Source organism: Sparus aurata, chromosome 18 (genome assembly GCF_900880675.1).
Source record: "Sparus aurata chromosome 18, fSpaAur1.1, whole genome shotgun sequence".
NCBI classification, from domain to species: Eukaryota; Metazoa; Chordata; class Actinopteri; order Spariformes; family Sparidae; genus Sparus; species Sparus aurata.
Window position 1 is genome coordinate 1,280,724 of NC_044204.1, and position 21,069 is coordinate 1,301,792.

At 38.8% G+C, this 21,069-nt stretch overlaps 1 protein-coding gene across 3 annotated transcripts; it reads right to left on the reverse strand.

Annotated features, from left to right (window-relative positions):
• Positions 1-913: 913 nt before the first annotated feature.
• On the reverse strand, positions 914-10,121 carry LOC115568229 (uncharacterized). Of its 3 annotated transcripts, XR_003981351.1 has the most exons (9): positions 8,061-9,255; positions 7,671-7,891; positions 7,367-7,463; positions 6,578-6,907; positions 5,876-6,029; positions 5,607-5,734; positions 5,218-5,494; positions 1,703-1,798; positions 914-1,192 (listed from the first exon to the last, which is right to left on the reverse strand). XR_003981351.1 is itself a non-coding variant. In XM_030395339.1 (8 exons), exons 1-8 carry the CDS (start codon positions 9,867-9,869, stop codon positions 5,162-5,164), a joined length of 1,596 nt encoding a protein of 531 aa, XP_030251199.1. In that variant the 5' UTR covers positions 9,870-10,121; the 3' UTR covers positions 2,359-5,161. The 3 variants fall into 3 exon arrangements, 2 of the variants coding, with proteins under 2 accessions (XP_030251199.1, XP_030251198.1); XM_030395339.1 differs by lacking the exons at positions 914-1,192; positions 1,703-1,798 and adding an exon at positions 9,822-10,121 and having other exon boundaries at positions 2,359-5,494; positions 8,061-8,345; XM_030395338.1 differs by lacking the exons at positions 914-1,192; positions 1,703-1,798 and having other exon boundaries at positions 2,359-5,494.
• Positions 10,122-21,069: the final 10,948 nt, after the last annotated feature.

Consider the following 21,069-nt stretch of genomic DNA (forward strand, 5'->3'; position numbering starts at 1 on the left):
ATGCGAAATAGCACACTCTTGAACCACGCAGCAGCCATGTTGAAACTCTCAGGTCAGTCTGATCCTGATCCGCAGAGATATTTGAGGAACACACACACACACACACACACACACAGACAGACAGAGGTTATTTGCTTTTATAGAGAGATATATATGTGTGTGTGTGTGTATATATCTATATATATATATACCCAGCTGACACTTGACGTTGATGCAACATTAGAGCAACGTTGTACTCCAACGTTGGATTACCATTGGATTATGATATGGATTTGAAAATTGGGTTTACGTTAAAACTTAACATTGGCTGAACGTCAGCCCTGAACATTAAATAGACATTGGATTTTGGACGTTGGCTTGACGTCAACTTTTTACGTTAAATAGACATTGGATTTTGGTTGTACTCCAACGTTGGATTACTGTTGGATTATGGTATTGATTTGAAAATTAGGTCTGCGTCAAACCCTAACGTTGGCTTGACGTCAAGCACCAACGTTTAATAAACATTGGATTTTAGTTGGACTCTAACGTTGGATGACCATTGCATTATGGTTGTGTATGAAAATCATATTTACGTCATATCCCAATGTTGACATTACATTAACCTCCTGTGTTAAAGAGATCTTGGATTATGTTTGGACTCTAACGTTGAATACAATTGTTTTAGTATATACATACATACATACATACACTAAAACAATTATATTCAACGTATATCAAATTGTCCTCATTGGCTTGACATCAAAATTTAATGTTGGGCTGAAATCAGCCTCCAATTTCAAAGTCTAGAAAAAAAGTCTAAAAGCAAAAATCAGTAAGAAACATTTATTAAATGTAAAGAACAAAAAAACGTGTTAACATATATAAAATAAAATGCAAACATGCATATATAATGCAATATATAATTGGTCTCTCTTTAAAAAAATAAAAGTTAACATTAAATTAAAGACATGACATATTCAAATGAAAGTAAAAAACAATTCAAAATACCAAAAAACATTGAAGCAACAACAAAACAAACTTCGAACAGCATCTTAACTAACAGCTTAACGGGAGCTTTACGGCTGCTCACTCCCATCACCATCATTCTTTTTTCTGCCTCCATTTTGCCTATCCGGGGCAAATTTGAGGTGCTCCCCAATCAGCCGATGGATATTGATCTCTGAATCAGGCGTGCTCCTCTGGACACTATCTGTAAGACGTGAAAAAAGATTGGCTGTAGAAACCAGTGAAAATATTCAGCTGCAGATGCTCTAAAGCTCAGTTCACACCTACACAACTAGTTGCGACTGCAACAACACAGCTGATATATAAGCTACTTACTTTTCAAAACCAACTTTCTAAATATTATCTAAAAAAAATGGGATTGAGGTTTAGTAATATTTTTCACCATCAGAATTAGCTTTGCTCGCATTTGTTTATGTGCTGAAAGAGTGAGAGAGCTGTTTCTGTTCAACTAGTCAATACCCGCTGGAGCCTGCTGGTGAAGCCAAACCAACATTACTGGCAAACAATCATCTTGTGCAGGCACGCCGGTTCCAGTATCAACTTAAAGGTCAATACAGGAATATTCTTGTGCTCCAAGGAAGATATCCACCATGTGTCATCTCAATCCGTCGAGTGGTTGAAGAAATATGACACAGTGTTACAGACACAGAGTGACAGAGATTTTGAGCACTATAGTATAGATGTGCTTTTTTACCTATCACAACAGAGTAGAGTCGGAGCTTCTCAAATGAAAGCTTTCTTTGAGGTTCCACACAAATTGTACTGTGCTTGTAGGCTTTGGGTCATCAACCTGTGAGTACAAAAGGGAATTTGAATACAATTATACAGAAGCAGGTCGATAAAAAGTTCCACAAAAAAACATTAAATAAGTAGTAGGGCTGTGAAATAGTGGGGCTGTCAAATGATCTAAGCTAATCAATCACAGGGTAGCTATGGATTCATAAAAAATAATCAACATTCCTAAATACAGGGATGCAAACACACTCTTAAAACAGATGTGTTAATATTAACACAAGTTGTGTCAATTCTCAACACACTGATGTGTCTATATAAGGACTACACATTTTGTGTTATATTTAACACAACTACTGTGTTTGAAAAACCAACACAAATTTTGTGTTAAAACTCTTACACAGTAGTTGTGTTAAAGTAACACAACTACTTGTTACTATAACACAACTACTGTGTTAAGAGTTTTAACACAAGATTTGTGTTGGTTTTTCAAACACAGTAGTTGTGTTAAATATAACACAAAATGTGTAGTCCTTATATAGACACATTAATGTGTTAAAAAATGTGTTAAATCTATTCCTAAAGATTTGAATTTAAATAAGCAGAAACCCATCTGTAGGAATTTTATTTAGAAATTTATTGTTCACATTTGAAAAGATTAAAAACATTTCATATTCAATTCTTCTCATTAACAGGAGAATTCACATTCTGTGGTCATCAAACATAACTCCACCAACCAAAAAAACCAATCCTCAAACAAAATCCTCAATTTGAAAAAAATTATTTAAGATCAGATTAAATTAGTCTTTTTTTTCATGAACTCAACTTTCAATATGTTAACTCATCAGTTTTGTCAACATCCATACAGTGACATTTTAATGAAGCACCACTGAGAAAACAAGTGAATGCAGATATCTGCAACTTGACTTATACAATTTTGTACCTGGGATTTAAGTAAACTCTGTCTCCCTGGAAACATGACAACAGGCTTAGTGGTCTGATATCTGCAATGTCATATCTGCTGACCATTTCAAATACATCTTTTTTGTCTACCACATAAGCATAGTAATGGTCGTCAAAACATTCAACTGATAAAATTCGGACAAACAACAATATCTCTTTTTTCTCACATTCTGGAAAGATGTGAACTATTTCACCAAACTGGCGTTCATCTCTTGTGTCATAGTCAAGAGGGACTACACTCCCTGTTCGATAGGTCTGACCGAACACACTAACTGCATGTGCAACATGGACAGTGCTTAAAATGCCAAGATCAGCATTCTTTGTATGCAACTTTTCAAGAACCAACTCATTCAGTTCTAAAGATCCTACAATGACAGGAAAGGCGTTTGGAACAGATATTTCTCTCTCAAGTGGCGTCCCAAATTTCCAGCTGTACATACTCTGTATTTGGTTCTTGTAAGCCAATGTTTTAGCTATGTTTTTAAAGTTACAGACTACATGAGCTTGACGTTTCAAAGGACAGTGCTTACTTTCAAACCTCATGCACCATAACTTAACAAGTGGTCCAAACATTACAATCATTCTACCATAGTGTATCATGAAATGGTGCTTGGGGATAAGTGGCCTGTCTGGGTAGAGTGTCTTAAACGTGTTATGATGATCTATTATCAACTGCTTTAAAAGCACAGCTAGTCCATTTGTTACTACAGGAGCAAATATGATACTGCATATTTCTCTCAAAAGAAGAAACAGTTTCCAATGTGGACTCTGCCTACTAACTAGGTCTCCTAGCATGAGTGGCAAAAAGAGGAGGAGACACCACATTTGGCTGGCTGTTTGTTTGACAGCATTTTCATTTGTTCTGAGATTCAGAATGACAGATGGCTTGTTTTTCTCATTCATGTAGCCATAATCGAAGCTAGCTATTCTACTGTTAAGATGCTCCAATGTAAACAGTTTGTCCTCATATATTAAATGTCGCAACATCAGCTTTACTTCCAAAGGGGCAACACCTTCTAATACATCATGCATGATGTCTACACAAACACCTTCTGTTACATGGAAGTATTTAAGTGTGTTCAAACAAGAGTCCTCCTTGATACCTGTGGAAGTGGCATTGTTCAGCATTACATGTTGTTGATAATTGTCCTTAGTACGCTTTTCAAGCTCATCTTCTTCAAAGACATTTTGAGCAGTTTTTTTGTCAGCTAAGCAGAAGTGACAAAACACATTAGCTGAGAAACTTTCCAAATACCCACAAAGGGAATGACAAGCAAGGTTGTCAGCTGTCAAAAGGCAAATGGTACCATAAAGCAAATGGGTTTGACCTTTGATTTCAACTGCAATACCCTGACTTTCAAGACATTTAATGTCTTCTAACAATGGCTGTAGTATTTTGCTAAACCCATAGGTCTCTCTGTCTATAGAATTAAACAGGAGACACAAATGAATGTTTGCCAGAGAGGAGTTGTACTCTGCAGGCAAGTTCCTCAAAGAAAAATATACAGCTCCCATTTTGTGTATTTTGGTTTTAGAACCTAAAGGATTAGTGGTCTCTACATCGTCAAAATAAAGTTGTATCTGTAAGGCATCGGGATATCTACTGTACAGAGGATGAGAAGCAAACTGTGCACCATCGCAATAGTCTCGCATTTTACCATCCATACTATTATTAGACTCCATGTAAAGGCTCTGCATTTTCTCACTGCTAAAAAGAAATCTGACCGTGTCAATAATAGAAATATATTGACATGTGTCTGAGATCAGCACTTGTGTCATTTGTCCATTCTTTCTGGCAGTGTCTGCCCTATGCCCCAAGAATACCTCTGTTGGTTTCACAAGTGACATTTTATCAGAGAAATATTTACTCATCTTATAAGGAGTGTCAACATCCTCAAACATTTTCCTTCCACTTTCCAATTCCTGCATCAACGTTGTATAGGCATCATCGTCATGAGATATGGAATGGGTGTCTACAAAGGAGAGCACTCTCTCTTGAACAATATCCATAGTCCGGTCAATAACTTCTTTAGCGCATGTAATGCTCCTCTGCACATCAGTGACAGTTGTATTAGGTGAGGAATACATTTGGGCTACAAATGCAGCTGCGCAATCATTAAGAGTTGATGAATCTGCTGCAACATCTTCAGGTCCAAGATCTGCTGTGGCTTCAACTAGAATCGGTTCATTATCAACGTCCTTTGACATATTACAAATCTCCATGTGTCCAGGTACACTGTCAATTTGATCATGTGATGTCATTTTTGAATGGTCTTTCTTAAGGTGTTTTGTATAGGAGTTTAAATTGTGGTATGTTCTTTGGCAGTTGTTCTGGCAACAAACAATTTGAAAGTCTTGGGAATCTGACAAGGCATGAACGGCTCTGAGATGCCGGATAAGCTTCCTGACTTCTGCTCCAATTACACACTTGCACTTTGGGCACACATACATGGTTTGCTCATGACATGGCCTGGAGCTTGGAGATCAACTCAACAACTTTGGATCTTTTCTTACCGGAAACGGGCATCTCATAAATATGCTCCAGGAAAGAGAAGACAGCCAGCAGTTGGTTAGGGTACACAAGGTTGCAAACCCAATACATCTTGAACAATTTGTCAACGGCGCAGGTCAGCCCTTCATCTCCAAGTGGAACAGCAATCTTGTCATTTCTTGCGACGATCACATACTGCTGGGCAGCTTCACTTGGGTGTCCAAGGCACAGAATGTAGGGTTGGTGGGACCTCACTGATGCATCCGGGTTATCAAGTGAAGATGAGATGCTTGTTCCAGGCTGTTAACACAAAAGGTTTGAAAAACTACATTAGAAAAACAACATGGGGCACTAGACAAGGATGTGAATTCAACAGTGATGCAAACAGAAAGCCATTGAGACGGAAACATACTGGTGCAAAGTCCACGAGGTAGGAAATCGCTGATTTCACACTGCAACGACTCCATCCTGCCCCTCGCCCGGATGCAGTTGGTGGAAGAAGGTGCGTGAGCACTCGAAGTGCTTTGAAGCAAAGCGTGTCTAGATGGAAATATTAGATTTCAAGTTATACACCTGACCTCTACACCTCTACAAGTCATCCTGACCAATTAAACTGGCTTAGATAGTTGCATAACAGTTATGAGTGCATGTTCACATCTTTCCAAATGTGACCCAACATACCATCACTGACGCTCCCAGAGGATGAAGGATTTGCCAGATCATCTGACATCTCTAATGCAGCAACCTTCAGTAGCCTGGGGATGATGTTCGTCTCCCATTTGCGAATGAAGAGGTCAGTCTTCCCCTCGAACAGTTTACCAAAGTCTGAATCAAACTAAAATGTAGAAAGAGATAAATATTTGTGTTAAGTCAGTTTAAATCCATAGTGTGTATTTGAAATTAACAGGCTACATTCACAAAAGTATGGCCTCTTGTGATTAAACAATGTTTTGGGATTACATCAAAGGAGTGAAAGTTGATAACTGTATTTAAAGATGCAGTAATTAGTTGCATTCAGCAAAAAAAATAAAAATAAAATGGAATAAAAAAAAGTGTTAAATAGCTCTACATTCAGACAGCCATCACTGGTTTAGAGTGTTTTGGCAAAAACATGGAACCTCCGCTCTGCAGTAAACAGAAAAGTCATTTCCCGTATCCCTCCCGCTCCCTCTTTCAGCTAATCAGGAGGGAGAACTCCAGACATTTCTTTTCCATTTGCTGCAGAGCAGAGGGACTTGGAGACCCACGTTAATGACCAAACACTTTAAATGACTGATGGCTATAAGAATATACAACTATGTAACACTAAAGTAACACAAATATATCACGTACTTCTGCTTTAAGATGAATTAATTATGATTACAGTATCAAGAATTTTCTTACCAGGTGTGGCATGTCAATGAACCGTGGATACTGATGAAATATCTCAGCCACTGTTGGAGATTGTGTTGTAATCCATATTCTTCGGTGAGTGTAGGTCTGGTCCATAGCGTGCTTGATTGTCGAGAGGTTTTGAGGTGAGGGTTTCATCCTTTTTGCCAGGGTCACCCACTCGCTCACGTCCTCCTCTATGTTTGACATGATCAGAGCTACAGCACCCCCTGACCTGCTCTTCCGCCGATATCTTCTCTGACTTTCCTCCATATCCCTCCTGAGGTTTCGCAGTTTCATTTCAATGAAGCCGTTGTGTGAGGCTGGATCATAGTAATGTTCCTTGGCATGGGTTAAAGGAAGAGAGAGTGGGAATAAGGTGTCAGTCAACAATACAATGGCCATAATTTCTGAAATCACTGCGGAAACATGTAATACAATGCATGTCAGTAAAGTGTGTGTAATATAATTTTTACAACCAGGTTTCCACACATTTTGACCAATGAATTTTCAAAGCTGATGACGGAAGAGAATGAGGAAAAAGAGGAAGAGAAGAGAAGGAATGGGAGAGCAAGAGGAGAAGAAGAGGAGGAAAAGAGGACAGGAGGAGGAGAGGAAGAAGAGAAACAATAGCCAAAAAAGTGCATATTCAAAACATTTCCACAACATTCTAATTCCAAACAATATACAGGCTGAAAAACTGTTTTTTCTAATGTCATAACTTTTCCATGAATTTCATGATTGTGGGAATCTTGTAGATGAAGCATAGTTTGATGCTTCGATGCGTTGATGTTTACTTACATATCCTTCATTGTGTTCTTGGATTTTGACACACAATTTAGGGAAGAGGGTGACAACATTCTTGGCAAGCCGCACCTTGTCATCACTGGATGGGTAACTGGAAATAACAGACAGCAACTATTACCAAACCATTTCTGATGACCAATTAGAAACATCAATAACAACATCAATCATATGTCTCTACTCCTACTCCACATTAATTGACTATAAATACTCATTTCATGTATAGTACAGACAACCAATTTCACTCCACTGTCAATACATTTGTTTCTCTACTACACACACACACACACACAAAACTTACAATCCTCGTCTCTCCACAAGATCACTGACAGCAATCTTTACAAGTAGGATCCTGGTCTTTGTGCATAGGGTACCAGATTCCCCATATTCTGTGAGTATGGCTGGAGCCTTCGTTTTGATCAGTGCTTTGAGCGCGTCCAATCCACTGTCACCCAGCCTCTCATCGTCATAGGCAGGTAGAAAATTTGTCTGATTGGGCAGAGGGTTTGGCTGGGGAGCAAGCTGGAGTAAACACAACAAACAAAAGCAAAAATGCATGAACCATCAATGTAGTGTGTAATCCCAGATCAAGCAGACACTACTTTATATCAGTTAACAGGACTGCACAATTAATTGAATAATGAGATAATATTGTTTTGCACCGATTTTCAACCACATCTCATAGCCTTACCGGACATATTACTTCAGTCTGTGCATCCGATATCCCAGAACCCGACAGGAAAAATATGTGGAATTTGTCCAACTCTTTGATATCAGTGTTATGATCCAAATCAATAAACTCGTTAAAGTCTTTATTATACTTGCGGAACCTATCTAACTCTGCTGCAGAAGGTACTTCAGATTTGCTTGCATCGATTAATTCTGCAGCATTGTGGAGTTGGTAAACTTTTTTTAATATCTCTCGGCCATCTAGGAAGACTGTAGCGAGGATTTTCTTCTTGGTATCCTCCATTTGCTGAGAAAGACAAAAATAGGTTTCAGTCGTCATTTGCTTTGGTAAAAAAACAAAACCACATCCACAAACATCCATCTCACTGTTGTATACTACTAAAACTGATATTAGTTGTGAGTCTACACTTTGCTGCCCACCTGAGTCAGCCACCATGTAGAGAAGTTGAACAGATAACGAACAAGGTCAGGCGATCAGGCGAAGGAAAATTGCTCTACAGCTCTTACTGATGTATGATTAAAGGCTGTTTAAATTATTTCAGCAATGTTTTCAACAACTTATAACTTACAGAATTGCAACATCCATATACAGTGGTGGAAAGTAATTTTAGTAGTACATTTACTCAAGTATTGTACTTAAGTTCAATTTTCAGGTACATGAGCATTTCCATGTGATGCTACTTTATACTTCCACTACACTACATTTCAGACAGAAATGTGATTGATTGAGTTTATGTGATGATTACAAAATACATACAACTGACCAGCACTCATTAAATAAATGTTTTAATCACCAAGGATGAAATTACAATATTTTTTTTTCTTTATTATTTCCACTGTACGTTCTCCATAGATTTTACCCAATGTTTAATAGAAAACGCTTTTAAAATACAAAACATCGTTAAGAGATTTGGCTCTGATGCAGCTACCTCTCTCACTCAGTACGTTTACTTGCACAGCTTTGTCTGATTACAGCCATAGTTCGACTATGCTACTCAGTTAGACAACTGCAATTGTCCAAGTATACATGCCGGTGAGAACGTCTCCTGTCCTCTCTTTCCCCGACGTGTTTGCCTGGTTAATGCTTCTGCGTCGCGGCGTCTGCTCCCCCCGCATTTACAGTAATTATGTGTTTTAACAGCACTCTAACGGTAACTTCGTGGTCATGTTAAACACACCAATGTGGAGCTAAAGGGATGCCGAAGCCCGCCGAAGCCGACCGCCGAACCCCCCCCCCCCCAAAAAAAATGTCCGTTAATTATGTAATGTGGCTTAACTTTACTGAATGAGTTTAGCCGCGCCATGCGTAACTTGCATCAAACGGTCTCTGCCTTTCAAACACAAACTCCGCGGTTCACATGCTAACGTTATTTAATGGCGGCGTTAATGTTAATGAATTGCTGTTGTCTTGACTTCAACCCTAACGTTCGTTAGCTAACGTTAGCCTATTTGTTCACCTTACATGGCGACTTCACCGAAATGAGCAACTGTTAAATATACTGTCCTAACTGCATTTTATGTTGTGTAATTTCGGTAGTTAGGTAGAAATAAATAAACTAGAAATAAACTTCAAAAATCACAATGGAAGTTAGCTAACATTAGGTTAATGTTAGCTAGGCAGCCCTGCTGAATAAAATATGATGTTCATCATGAATTTTCTTAGAAATACGATTTAGTTGGTGGCTTATATACATGCCGAATTTACCCAAACACTTTACAGTCTGGTGAGATACATTTATATAAACTAGAAATGGATACTTACTGAAGGGTCAGGGAGCACAGCGAGCAACACGGCAGATGCAGCCTCCATTTTTCATTCCTTTGTCTTCTTTGTCTCTGTGGCGCGAACAGCGAACATGAAGACGGGGCGCCCCCTCCCGCCACATAAAATAACACACAAATTGTGTTAAATTTTCAAACACATGAAGTGTGTTAAGCTTTTTAAGCTTTTTTACACATCTTGTGTTGAAATCCACACAAAATGTGTTGTACATGTAACAACACATTTTTTGTGTCACTTTTTAACACATCCTTTCTAAGAGTGCAGGTAAGGATTGAAAATAATAAACTTTAAACAGGGTCTCTGCAGGTTTGAACAAGTCAAATTTAAGACTTTTTAAGACCTTTTTAAGACCATTTTGAACTAAATTTAAGACCTACACGAAGTACGAAAAAGTAAGGAAAAATGCTGTCCCAGAATTGCTTTAAACAAATAACCACATTTATTGCCATTCACAGAGCAGCTCAAACAATGAAGAATGGAGTGAATGAGTGTGTGTCAGGGTTATTATAGTTTTAACATTTTCATTAGTTTTTATTTTAATTTAGTTTTTCAGTTTGTCTTTTCATTTTAGTTTAGTTTCAATTAGTTTAACAAGTGATCTAAGTAGTTTAAGTATAGTTTTTATCAAGGAATTTATTTTGAGTTAACTATAATAACCCTGGTGTGTGCGCACACACACACACACACACACTGACACAGTGTTCAAATTCGAAAGCACCTCCGCTTTCAACGTCGGAGTTGGGCCAAAGATGGTTTGAATGTCGCTTGACTGTTAGGTGGCAGAGGCAGTGCAGAGTTCGGGTCGAGCAGAACTGGATGAAATTGGACCGTGAAATGGTGACAAAGGCTACAGAAGTGTGCGATTACGTGACTTCGCTGGAGACTTTTAGAAGCTAACTGGTGTTTTTTCAGCGCTTTCACGCCGACTGTGCCCAATTTGATGGTCCTCTGGCAGATTCCGCTGTTGAAGTCGTTCCGGAACTGGTGAAGTGTGCTGCGATAAATTCCGACCGCGCTGTCGGCAAAATACTACTTACGTTCCTGGATACTTCAGGCAGAAGAACACACGGAGATGACTGTGAAACACATTTCCTCCAAAAAAAAAAAAAAATAATAATAATAATTGTACTTTACTAATTTAACTTGTGACTGTAGTTGGTTGATGGTTGGTTGAGTGATGATGACACAGCCAAAAAGCAGTCTTTTTAAATTCAACTAGTTAATTACTAAGGAAAACAAAACTGTTAGATCTGACATTTTTCAGTAACTCAACTGTCATAACTAAACTTTGCTTATCACTAAAGACTTCCAGATGACTTAGCTGTGGATCAGGATCAGAGTCGATTTTTTGCACAGATGACATAAAGAAGATCTCTCATGAAGACTTTTTAAAACCAAACCAACCAAAGCAGAATAATGCTGCTGCTGTTTATTTGTGCTGTTGAATGTGTCACCACAGCTAACACAACGCTGTCCTGTAACCGCGTACTGACAGCTCTGTCCCCCATTTGTCCGGGGAGAGAGAGAGAGAGAGAGAGAGAGAATAGCAGACAAAATTGCAATAAGATAACAGTATTTCTTGCTCAATAAATAATTGCAGTGGAAGAATTGAAGACGAGAACCACTACGTTGAGAACGCAGTATTCAAAGCTCCTGAAGTCCAAACCCAGTGGGAGTGGGGGAAAACCATTAACAAGCAGGCAAAAATGGTTGCTGAGGGCTCTGATGTTTCTGAAGCAACATGTCATTCAACGGCCAACTGAGAGCAGTGTAAGTGCTATTACCAATTGTTTTTGTTGACTCGAATCATTATTGTTATTGTTTATTTTATCATTATACACTGCTCACAAAAATAAAGGGAACAGTTCTCAGTATGTTTTTAGTCATCCCCTGTTACCTACACGTGGAAGCATTACATTATCCCTTTCTTACAGCTTCACCAATCAGTGAAAGAAGCCCTGGCTGCTGAGGATCCCACCAGTGATCTCGATGATGAGTCAGCGACGTCTGAAGACTTCACTTTGGAGGTGTCAGGGAGTGCATCTCAACCGAATATCTCTCTGTATGATGAGGATGATGATGATGAGGAGAGTGTCACACCTCCCACCCACACCAAGAAGCGGAAGAAAAGCCAATCTGCTGATTCAACTGAATACCAGAAAGTAAAAATTCTGCAGCAGATGTCTAATGCTTTTCTGGCAGGTAGAAGCAGGCCTGTGTCAGACAGTGACGCAACCTTTGGAGCACAAATAGCTGAGGAGTTGAGGTCAATAAAAAACCCTGCTTTAAAGACCAGAGTTAAGAGAAAGATCATGAATGATCTATATGAGGCCCAATAGTGTGACCAACCATCCATGCTGCCACCCATGTTTTATCCACCCTCTGTGCAGATGCCCCATACACAGCCATCCCCACCAACATATCCACAACTACTACCTCACCACCCTCCACCACCTCCAGCACTACCTCACCATCAGTACCAGCCTCCTCTCGGTCAGGCTAGCTATCGGTCAATGCTAGATGGCAATGAGGAAATAAGTCTGTAAGGTTTTGGCTGGGTTTACCAAATGATATTGTTCAGTTTGAGCCAGTCTGTTCTACATTTGTTGGTATGTCATGGTTGCATTTTATGTGTCAGTTTCAAGACACTAGCACTTTATTTGTCAGTTATTGTTTTTTGTTACACTTGAAGCATTTTTGAAGAATTCAAGTCAATTCAATGCTAACTGAAGCTGTTCGTTTACATTTATTTAAGTTAATTTCAAATTCGGTGCCTGTTTTGTAGCTTTTACATTTTCAGGAGATGGTTAATGTTGTCTTCAAATGTTACATTTTATAGATGAACAAGAAAAAAAACTGCTGGAAATTCAGTTTTATTCAGTATATTTATTTACAAAAAGAATTTACAAAAAATAAACAAGCTCTGATGAGTGTCAATGTCTTCTTTTCTTCAAATGTTCACATTTTCTGAACAAACAAGGGAAAAGTGTTAGAAATATTTGTTCAGTGTTTACAAGCTAAAATAAGTTCAGCTGAGTTAAAGTGTAAATTTCATTTTTTCAATTAACATCAAAAGGGACAACACAATTGTGTCAGTGCTTTAGAGCATGCCAAAAACCTCAAATAAGGAAAAGAAAACCATAATAACAAAATAATAACAGGCTAAATGAAGTTATCCTGCCAGGGAACCTGGCCTGCAGGTGTTACAAAATATCTTTTAAGTTTATCTTATCTTATCTTCTCTGGCAGCCATGGAGTTGTTGCCACTTCTCCCAGGTTGAAGAGGGAGCATAGCTCCCAGGCCATCATTCCTCCAGGAACCCTCCACAAGCCTGTGGTCTGCGCCTTCTGTGTCGACCAAGCCTGGAGTTGTATATGTTTCGGACCGAACTTCTCGCAGGTAGTTGTGGAGACATACGTATGCCAGAACGATCTTTTGCACCTTGTCAGGATTGAGCATAATTGTGGAGAGGAATACTCTCCACCTGTTAGCAAGTATACCAAACCCATTCTCCACCACCCTGCGTGCACGAGAGAGTCGGTAATTGAAAACTCTCTTCTCATGGTCCATTTGGCGAAAAGAGTATGGCTTCATGAGGTCAGAGCGCAAAGGATATGCATCATCCCCTAGGAACATGAAAGGGACTTCCATTTCAGAGCCCGGGAGCAATTTTGCTGCAGGAATATGGAGGAGATTCTTGTCCAGCGCTTGTCTGAAATCTGATTCTGCGAATACTCCTGCATCAGATGCTCTGCCCTGCGCTCCCACGCTGACGTACTTAAATTGGTACTTGGCATCAACTACAGCCATCAGCAACACAGAGAAGCGTCCTTTGTAGTTCCGAAAGGTGCTTCCACTATGTGCTGGTGGCTGTATATTGATGTGCTTCCATCAATAGCACCTAGGCAGTGAGGAAACTGCCATTTCTGAAGAAACTCCTCTGCAATGTCCAGCCATTCCTTTTCTGTATTGGGTGTCTGAAATTACAGTTTTAAAACATCAGTGTCAGGATCACAAATAGTTAGGCATTAGGTCTAGACTATTTAGGCTTTTCAGTGGCTCTTGCAAGTCCTTGGTAATGGGTTTGCAGTCTTGTAGCTACTACTACTCCATGTTGATATTCAGTATTACACCAGTCCATATATAAATATCATCTTAAGATTTGTTTCCTATACACTGGCCTTTGAGACATTAATCATGCTAACCTTCAGATATTCATCACAAAGTGTCCGGTGCAGGGCTTCACATGTCTGCCTCACAATCATGGAAATAGTGGACTCTCCAATCCTGAACTGGAAACTTAAAGATGAAAATGATTCTCCTAAAAGGTAGAAAACACAGAAGCACATTTGATTTATGTAGGCACAAGCAAATGTAATTTACACAGTTGTTTTAAAACTTAAAAGGTTTTTTTGTCCTTGCCTTCTTGGGACTTATGAACCTCGAGAATAAAGCTTTATTACTTTTGATCTGTGAATCGTTTCTGTGGAGTGTCTTTGTGAAAGACCTCTAGTGCTATACAATGCAATAGAGTTAAATTGAAAATAAATTACAAACCTGTTGCCAAGAATCTGAGGGTTAATACCAGTCTCTCCTTTGCGGTAATGGCTTGTCTCAGTTTGGTGTGCCTCTTGGTTATCAACGGGGCCACTTTACTGAGAATGAACTCCAGTTCCTCAGCATTCATTCGCAGCAAGCCCATAAAACCTGCACTGTCCTCTATCTGTCAACAGAATGCACATTTAATTATACAGGACTTCAACTCTTGAAATGGGTATTTCTAACTAGAAACATTTGCATTTCCTACGAAAATACAGTGTGAATGCTGAAGACTGAAGCGAAATCTGCTGAACGTACTGCCGAAAATGCATGAAACTATAAGGTTGAATGGTCGGGAATTTGCAGAAAAAGCAGAATTTTTCAAAAGCTGAAAAGGCAGGAAGGCTTAAAAGTAATAGGTTGAATGGGCTAACAAAGCTGAACATTTTGATAGCAAAACAGTTTATCTAGCTGAATATAAAGCTGAATGTATGAAAAAGTTGAAAATGCAGAAAGATGAATATTTGAAAGAGCTGGTAAGGCAGGAAGGTTTAAAGGTAATAGGTTTAATGGGCTAACAAAGTTGAACATTTTGATAGCTGAACAGTTTCTTGAGCTGAACATTAAGTTGAATGTTTAAAGGAGTTGAAAAGGCAGAAAGATGAATATCTAAAAAGGCTAAAAAGCTGTAGAGTAAGAGGGCTGGAAGAGGTTAAAAAGGTGAAAACATACGAAAAGCTGTAAAGTAAGAGGGCTGGAAGAGGTTAAAAAGGTGAATAAAGGATGAAAAGCTGTAGAGGAAGAGGGCTGGAAGAGGTTAAAAAGGTGAAAAAAGGATGAAAAGGCAAAAAAGTTTAAGGGTGAAAGAGCTCAATAGGTGAGAAAAGGATGAAAAGGTAAAAAGATGTAGAGTAAGAGGTTTGGAAGAGGTTAAAAAGGTGAAAAGAATATGAAAATCTGTAGATTAAGAGGGTTGGAAGAGGTTAAAATGGTGAATAAAGGATGAAAAACTATAGAATAAGAGGGCTGGAAGAGGTTAAAAAGGTGAATAAAGGATGACAAGCAGTAGAGTAAGAGGCCTGGAAGAGGTTAAAAGGTGAAAACATATGAACAGCCGTAGAGTAAGAGGGCTGGGAGAGGTTAAAAAGGTGAATAAAGGATGAAAAGCTGTAGAATAAGAGGGTTGGAAGAGGTTAAAAAGGTGAATAAAGGATGAAAAGCTGCAGAATAAGAGGGCTGGAAGAGGTTAAAAAGGTGAATAAAGGATGAAAAGCTGCAGAATAAGAGGGCTGGAAGAGGTTAAAATGGTGAATAAAGGATGAAAAACTGTAGAATAAGAGGGCTGGAAGAGGTTAAAAAGGTGAATAAAGGATGACAAGCAGTAGAGTAAGAGGCCTGGAAGAGGTTAAAAAGGTGAATAAAGGATGAAAAGCTGTAGAATAAGAGGGTTGGAAGAGGTTAAAAAGGTGAATAAAGGATGAAAAGCTGCAGAATAAGAGGGCTGGAAGAGGTTAAAAAGGTGAATAAAGGATGAAAAGCTGTAGATTAAGAGGGCTGAAGAGGTTAAAAAGGTGAATAAAGGATGACAAGCTGTAGAGTAAGAAGCCTGGAAGAGGTTAAAAGGTGAAAACATATGAACAGCTGTAGAGTAAGAGGGCGGAATGAGCTTAAAAAGGTGAAAAAAAGACTGAAAAGGCCAAAAAGTTGTAGAGTAAGAGGGCAGAAAGAGGTTAAAAAGGTGAAAAAAGGCTGACAGGTGAGAAGTTAAAGGCAGAAAGAGCTTCAAATGGCTGCAGACATGCTGCAGCAGGAGCAGAAACACAGACGAAAGTGTCCCCATAAGGAATGAATGGGAGAATGCCTGCCAAACTCCTGCGATTCTTGAGAAAACTGTTATAGTTATCGCCAAAACATGCTATATGTTGAGTAACAGGAGACATTGCTGAACGCACCCATGTTATTTTTATTTCTGTAGAGTGCATAATGAGGGCACAGGAGCGAGAGACAAAACATGTACCGTCTGCGATCCTCCAGAAATTTGGGCTCAAAATTAACATTGCCGCTTATGGGGAACATTCAGGTGTGCTTGTCGCTCTCGGGCTTCTAAATCCAGAACCGTAAGTCCTACAGCTGAAATGAGAACATCAGCTGAAACCCAACAAGATTTCCTACATTTATATGCCTATATTGTCTATGTCAAGTACAAGATGTGGGATCCAAATCAAGCTGAAGCAAAAAAAAATCTCATTTTCGGAGCTGCTCCTCACTCTGGGGTGCGGCAGTTGATGATGTCACGCACTCTAGCTCACGCAATACACACCCATTATAAACTCAGAAGACGGGCTTAAAATCCTTAAAACTAAAACTGCGACCATTTCAAAACCGTACAAGATTTTTAATAACTGAATACAAGGTCAATAGTTCAAGGTTTTGTGATTCATTTAAAGTTTGAATGGTGTCTCTCGCTCAACGTATGAGGAACAAGAAGAGGTTGAAAGTCGATGAGTTTTGAAGAGGATTTGAAGCTTTTCCCATCTGCTGCAATGTTAAATTATTTTTGGAAAAAGGTGAATAACTAAAAAAGTTGAAAAGTTGAAAAGTTGAAAAGAAGAGGGTTGAAAAAGCTGAACATTTGAATATTTGAATGGTTTGAATAGCTGAACGTATGCTGAAGTTATAGCAGAATGAAATTTGAAAAAATCCCCATAAGGATGAATGGGGAAAATTTTGCATTAAAAGCTGAATATTTCCAAAAGTATAATAGTTAGAAAAGCCAAAATAGTAATAGCAGTAATGTCCTTAAAAAGCTGAACATTTTGATATTTGAATGGTTTGAATCGGTCAAAGTTTGAAGGAGTTGAAACGTGCCGAAAAACGTACGGAATCAGGAATAATAAACGAGAAGAACAATAGTGTGAATGCTGCAAGCATTCACACTAATAAGCCTACTTGACATATTTATATATCATATCATCCCAACCAAGTATCTACACATCTCTGAAAACTCAACTAATAGAATTTAACTCAAATATTGTACTGAAAATACATTTAATGTTTTTACCAATATTTTATTCAAGTCTTTGGACAGAGCTAAGGGCTAGAGAAAAACGACAGACACTCTAGAGACATGACAGCTGTCTGTCTGACAGTCGCACAGACAGCGGTCAGTTTATTACAGTTGCTCCTGAATTGACATGTTTATTGCACATAACGTGTAATCTAAGTTTATTTAAAAAAATCAATATGAAGCTTTACACACATGTCTGTGATTTATATATGTTTTTAATCGTTTACTATATTTTTCATCTTCAGTTTCTGCCTCCTGTGTTTCTCCGTCAGCCTTTTATTTACTTGTTGCCATGGTTACCCGCAGTACCGGGGGTCTGAGTGCACAGCGCTGCTCTCGAAGCTATCTGTAATACTTGTAACAATTTTTACTCACCTCCAACTCGCGCTGTAACGCATACAGCCCACACTCTCGCCGTCTCCATGACTTTTTCCATAGCCGTTTTGGTTTTGGTTTTGGTTTTTCAGCCAGTAATAGACCTAAGACAACCACCACTGCGTCTTCCGCTTCGTCCGCCATGTTTGTTTACACTGAAGTCACGTTTGACCACGCGAGATTTGTAATATTGCGCGTGAAGAACCCGATACTCTGCTGAAGAATCGGTTAGTGTGTGGTGTGCACTACGGAGAACACCACACACTATAAGATCAGCAGAGAGAGATCGTGTGCGATCTGTCTTTCTTTATCATCAAGTGTGTGGTCTCCTAATCTGTGAAGGTTTGAAAAATCCTGTAGTGTGTACCTGCCTTTACTGTAAATGCTCATGTTCTGTTTTCCGTGTAATGTCACCATTAAATACATTTGTGCTGGTACATTATAGTAAGCCTTGCCCAATAACAATACATTACAATTACAACAGTTATTAATTATTATGATGACAACTGTGCTTAGGTGCATGATTATATCACAGCTGAGGGGAATTTGCTAACTACATCTCTCTATAAAAGCAAGGAATCTCTGTCTGTCTGAGGATTAATGAGATTAAACGAGTCCGGACCGAGTCTGTTCTTGTCTGAGGAGATCCGGATACGCAAGGACAACAAAGTGTAATCTGTTGATGTTCATGTGTAGGTAGCTGCTAGCCCATCCACATGGCCCGACTCCCGAGTCGACGTTGTTTAGTGTGTAGTGTAGTCGTTTTTTTGTGTTGTGAGTCAAAACAATGAGGAGACTGCTGAATGTGGAGCAGGCAGTGCAGCTCCTCATTGAACTGAGGAGCCTGAGGCATTGCCTGCATTTAAATGTAAATAGTCATATAACTTTGTAAATTTCAAAAACTTATGCACAAATTTAGCAAACAACAATTTATATTTGCATTATAACTAATGCAACTCGTTCATTAAAAATATTTGTGGTTTTCACAGTAAAAAGTCTAACTTTTTCCTACTCTGATTTTATGTTATCTTGTGATTTTAGGTCCATAGTGTTAATATAGTATGTCAAAATGAAAAAATAACTGTACAGTCACACATCTGAGGTTGTGCTGAAGATAATGACACCAAACAAGGCAAGGTAAATAGTTTTTAAAGTGAAATATAATGGTATAATCAAAAATAGTCAAAAACAACTAATTTTATCCCTGACGTCCCACCTTCAAACACAACCTCATTTGGCCATCCATGAAAAAGCTACTTAACCTCCCACTTTTCTATAGGAATACACGCTTCCTACGGGCAATGCACTAGTTAAACAAATATGCATAACTATACACACATAAGCTGAAGCATTTTCTTATAGCAACATTATTCACAATAAATGAAATACATGTCACTGAATTAATGAAATATAATTATTAGAACAAATGACTGAATCAGATGCCTTGTCCCGCTGCGCCATCTCACCACACGGAGAATAGCTCAGGATAATTCTTTGTATTGTTAATGTGACGGGAACAGAAATGGTTAATTAATAAGAGTGGATAGTACAGATAACACTGGACACAGCAGTTTGGCACTTCTCCATCATCACCACAAGTAGGGTGACAGAAATTAGCAATTTATTGACGACATCTTTCAGGGTTATTGCATTACATGAAGGATTTCATAGGTTTATTCATGTTGACTGTCCCATAGGTGCGGCCACACGGCTGCTACTTATCTGAAAGTATTTGATACTTTAGTAGAAAAGAGGCGCTTACGGATATGGAAATTGATCGAAACACACGTCATATACCTCAGCGTAGATGAGAGCCAATTAGGGCAAAGTCCTGACGTCATGAAGGTGGGTCTAGGCTCGCAACTGCTCTGCAGCTGCCTTGCTCCCGCGATAACTTAAGGTCATGTGACATCGGATGCGGAGCAGAAACCACTCCCATCCAGGTCATCGTGGACACAACCAGTATGCATCACGATTTAGGCAGCGCTGCACAGCGTGATCTTGAACTCGCTTTATGGCAATTCGTTTTAACATGTAATCGAACCACATTCCTATCTGTTCCTGCTTTTTCCTCTGGTTTATTTATTTTTTTATTTTTTTATTGAGTTGGCAAGCAAGGGAATGCCCACCAAAACGTCACATCCGGCAAGAGCCATGGGGAAAAACTAGGGAAAAAGAACGATTCCCCCCCGTCCGCATTTTAAACCTTTGTCTTGTCCGCTGTCATGTTGTAGTTTGAATCACTTTTATCTGCTGACAAAGAGCTATATATAAAAAAAATCAGTGCGATCAGGGTCGATGGTTGTCCGTATATTTTAAAATACTGGGTCAATGATCCGCCTTTACGATCCCCCTGCTGCTGCTGAAGCTTGAGTTTGGCCTGGTAGCTGGCTGCTGCTGGAGCCTGAGCCTGGTGAAAGCTGACTGCTGCTGGAGCATGAGCTTGGCCTTGTGGTAGAACTGAAGGAGCCGCTTGTAAAGATGCTACGCATAGGCCCAATACCACACATAGTGATCACCAAAACACAGCAGAGCTATCAGACTGTATTTTAGTTGGATAATTTTATTGTGAATGTGACTGAAAAATTCTATTTCTAAACTCATTCTGGCAACACTGGTTACAGGTCGATTATGAACAGGAAATGTAGTTCACAGTTTGTGTCAAGCAAAACAGGCCAACAGTGTAAACTGTAGATGGAGATACACTTTAACCCTTGTGCCTTCCTTAAAAAAACTTCCTCTAACCACCTTCGTGGCAAAAATGTACATGCACAAAATCTGCCATAAAATCCTCATACATCAATATTTTTTTCTGCTTTTTTTTTTTTTGCTTGAATCCCTTAACCAACTTGTTCCCTGATCAAAATGATCAAATATTTAATAATTTTCAGGATTTTAACCCTTTAAATGCCAGTTTGATTATTTGAATGATCAATTATATTTAAAAAAAAAAACACAAAAAATGTATTATTTTTTATATAATAAGTAGTAGCCTTATGGGGCTTTGGTGGTGATTAGAGTCTTGGATATGTCAAAGATTACCAACAAAATTGATTTGATTGCATCAGTATTTTTTATGTAGTAACAAATACTCCCTCTAACCACCTTCGTGGCAAAATGTACATGCACAAAATCTGCCATAAAATCCTCATGAATCAATATTTTTTTCTGCTTTTTTTGCTTGAATCCCTTAATCAACTTGTTCCCTGATCAAAATAATCAAATATTCATTAATTTTCAGGATT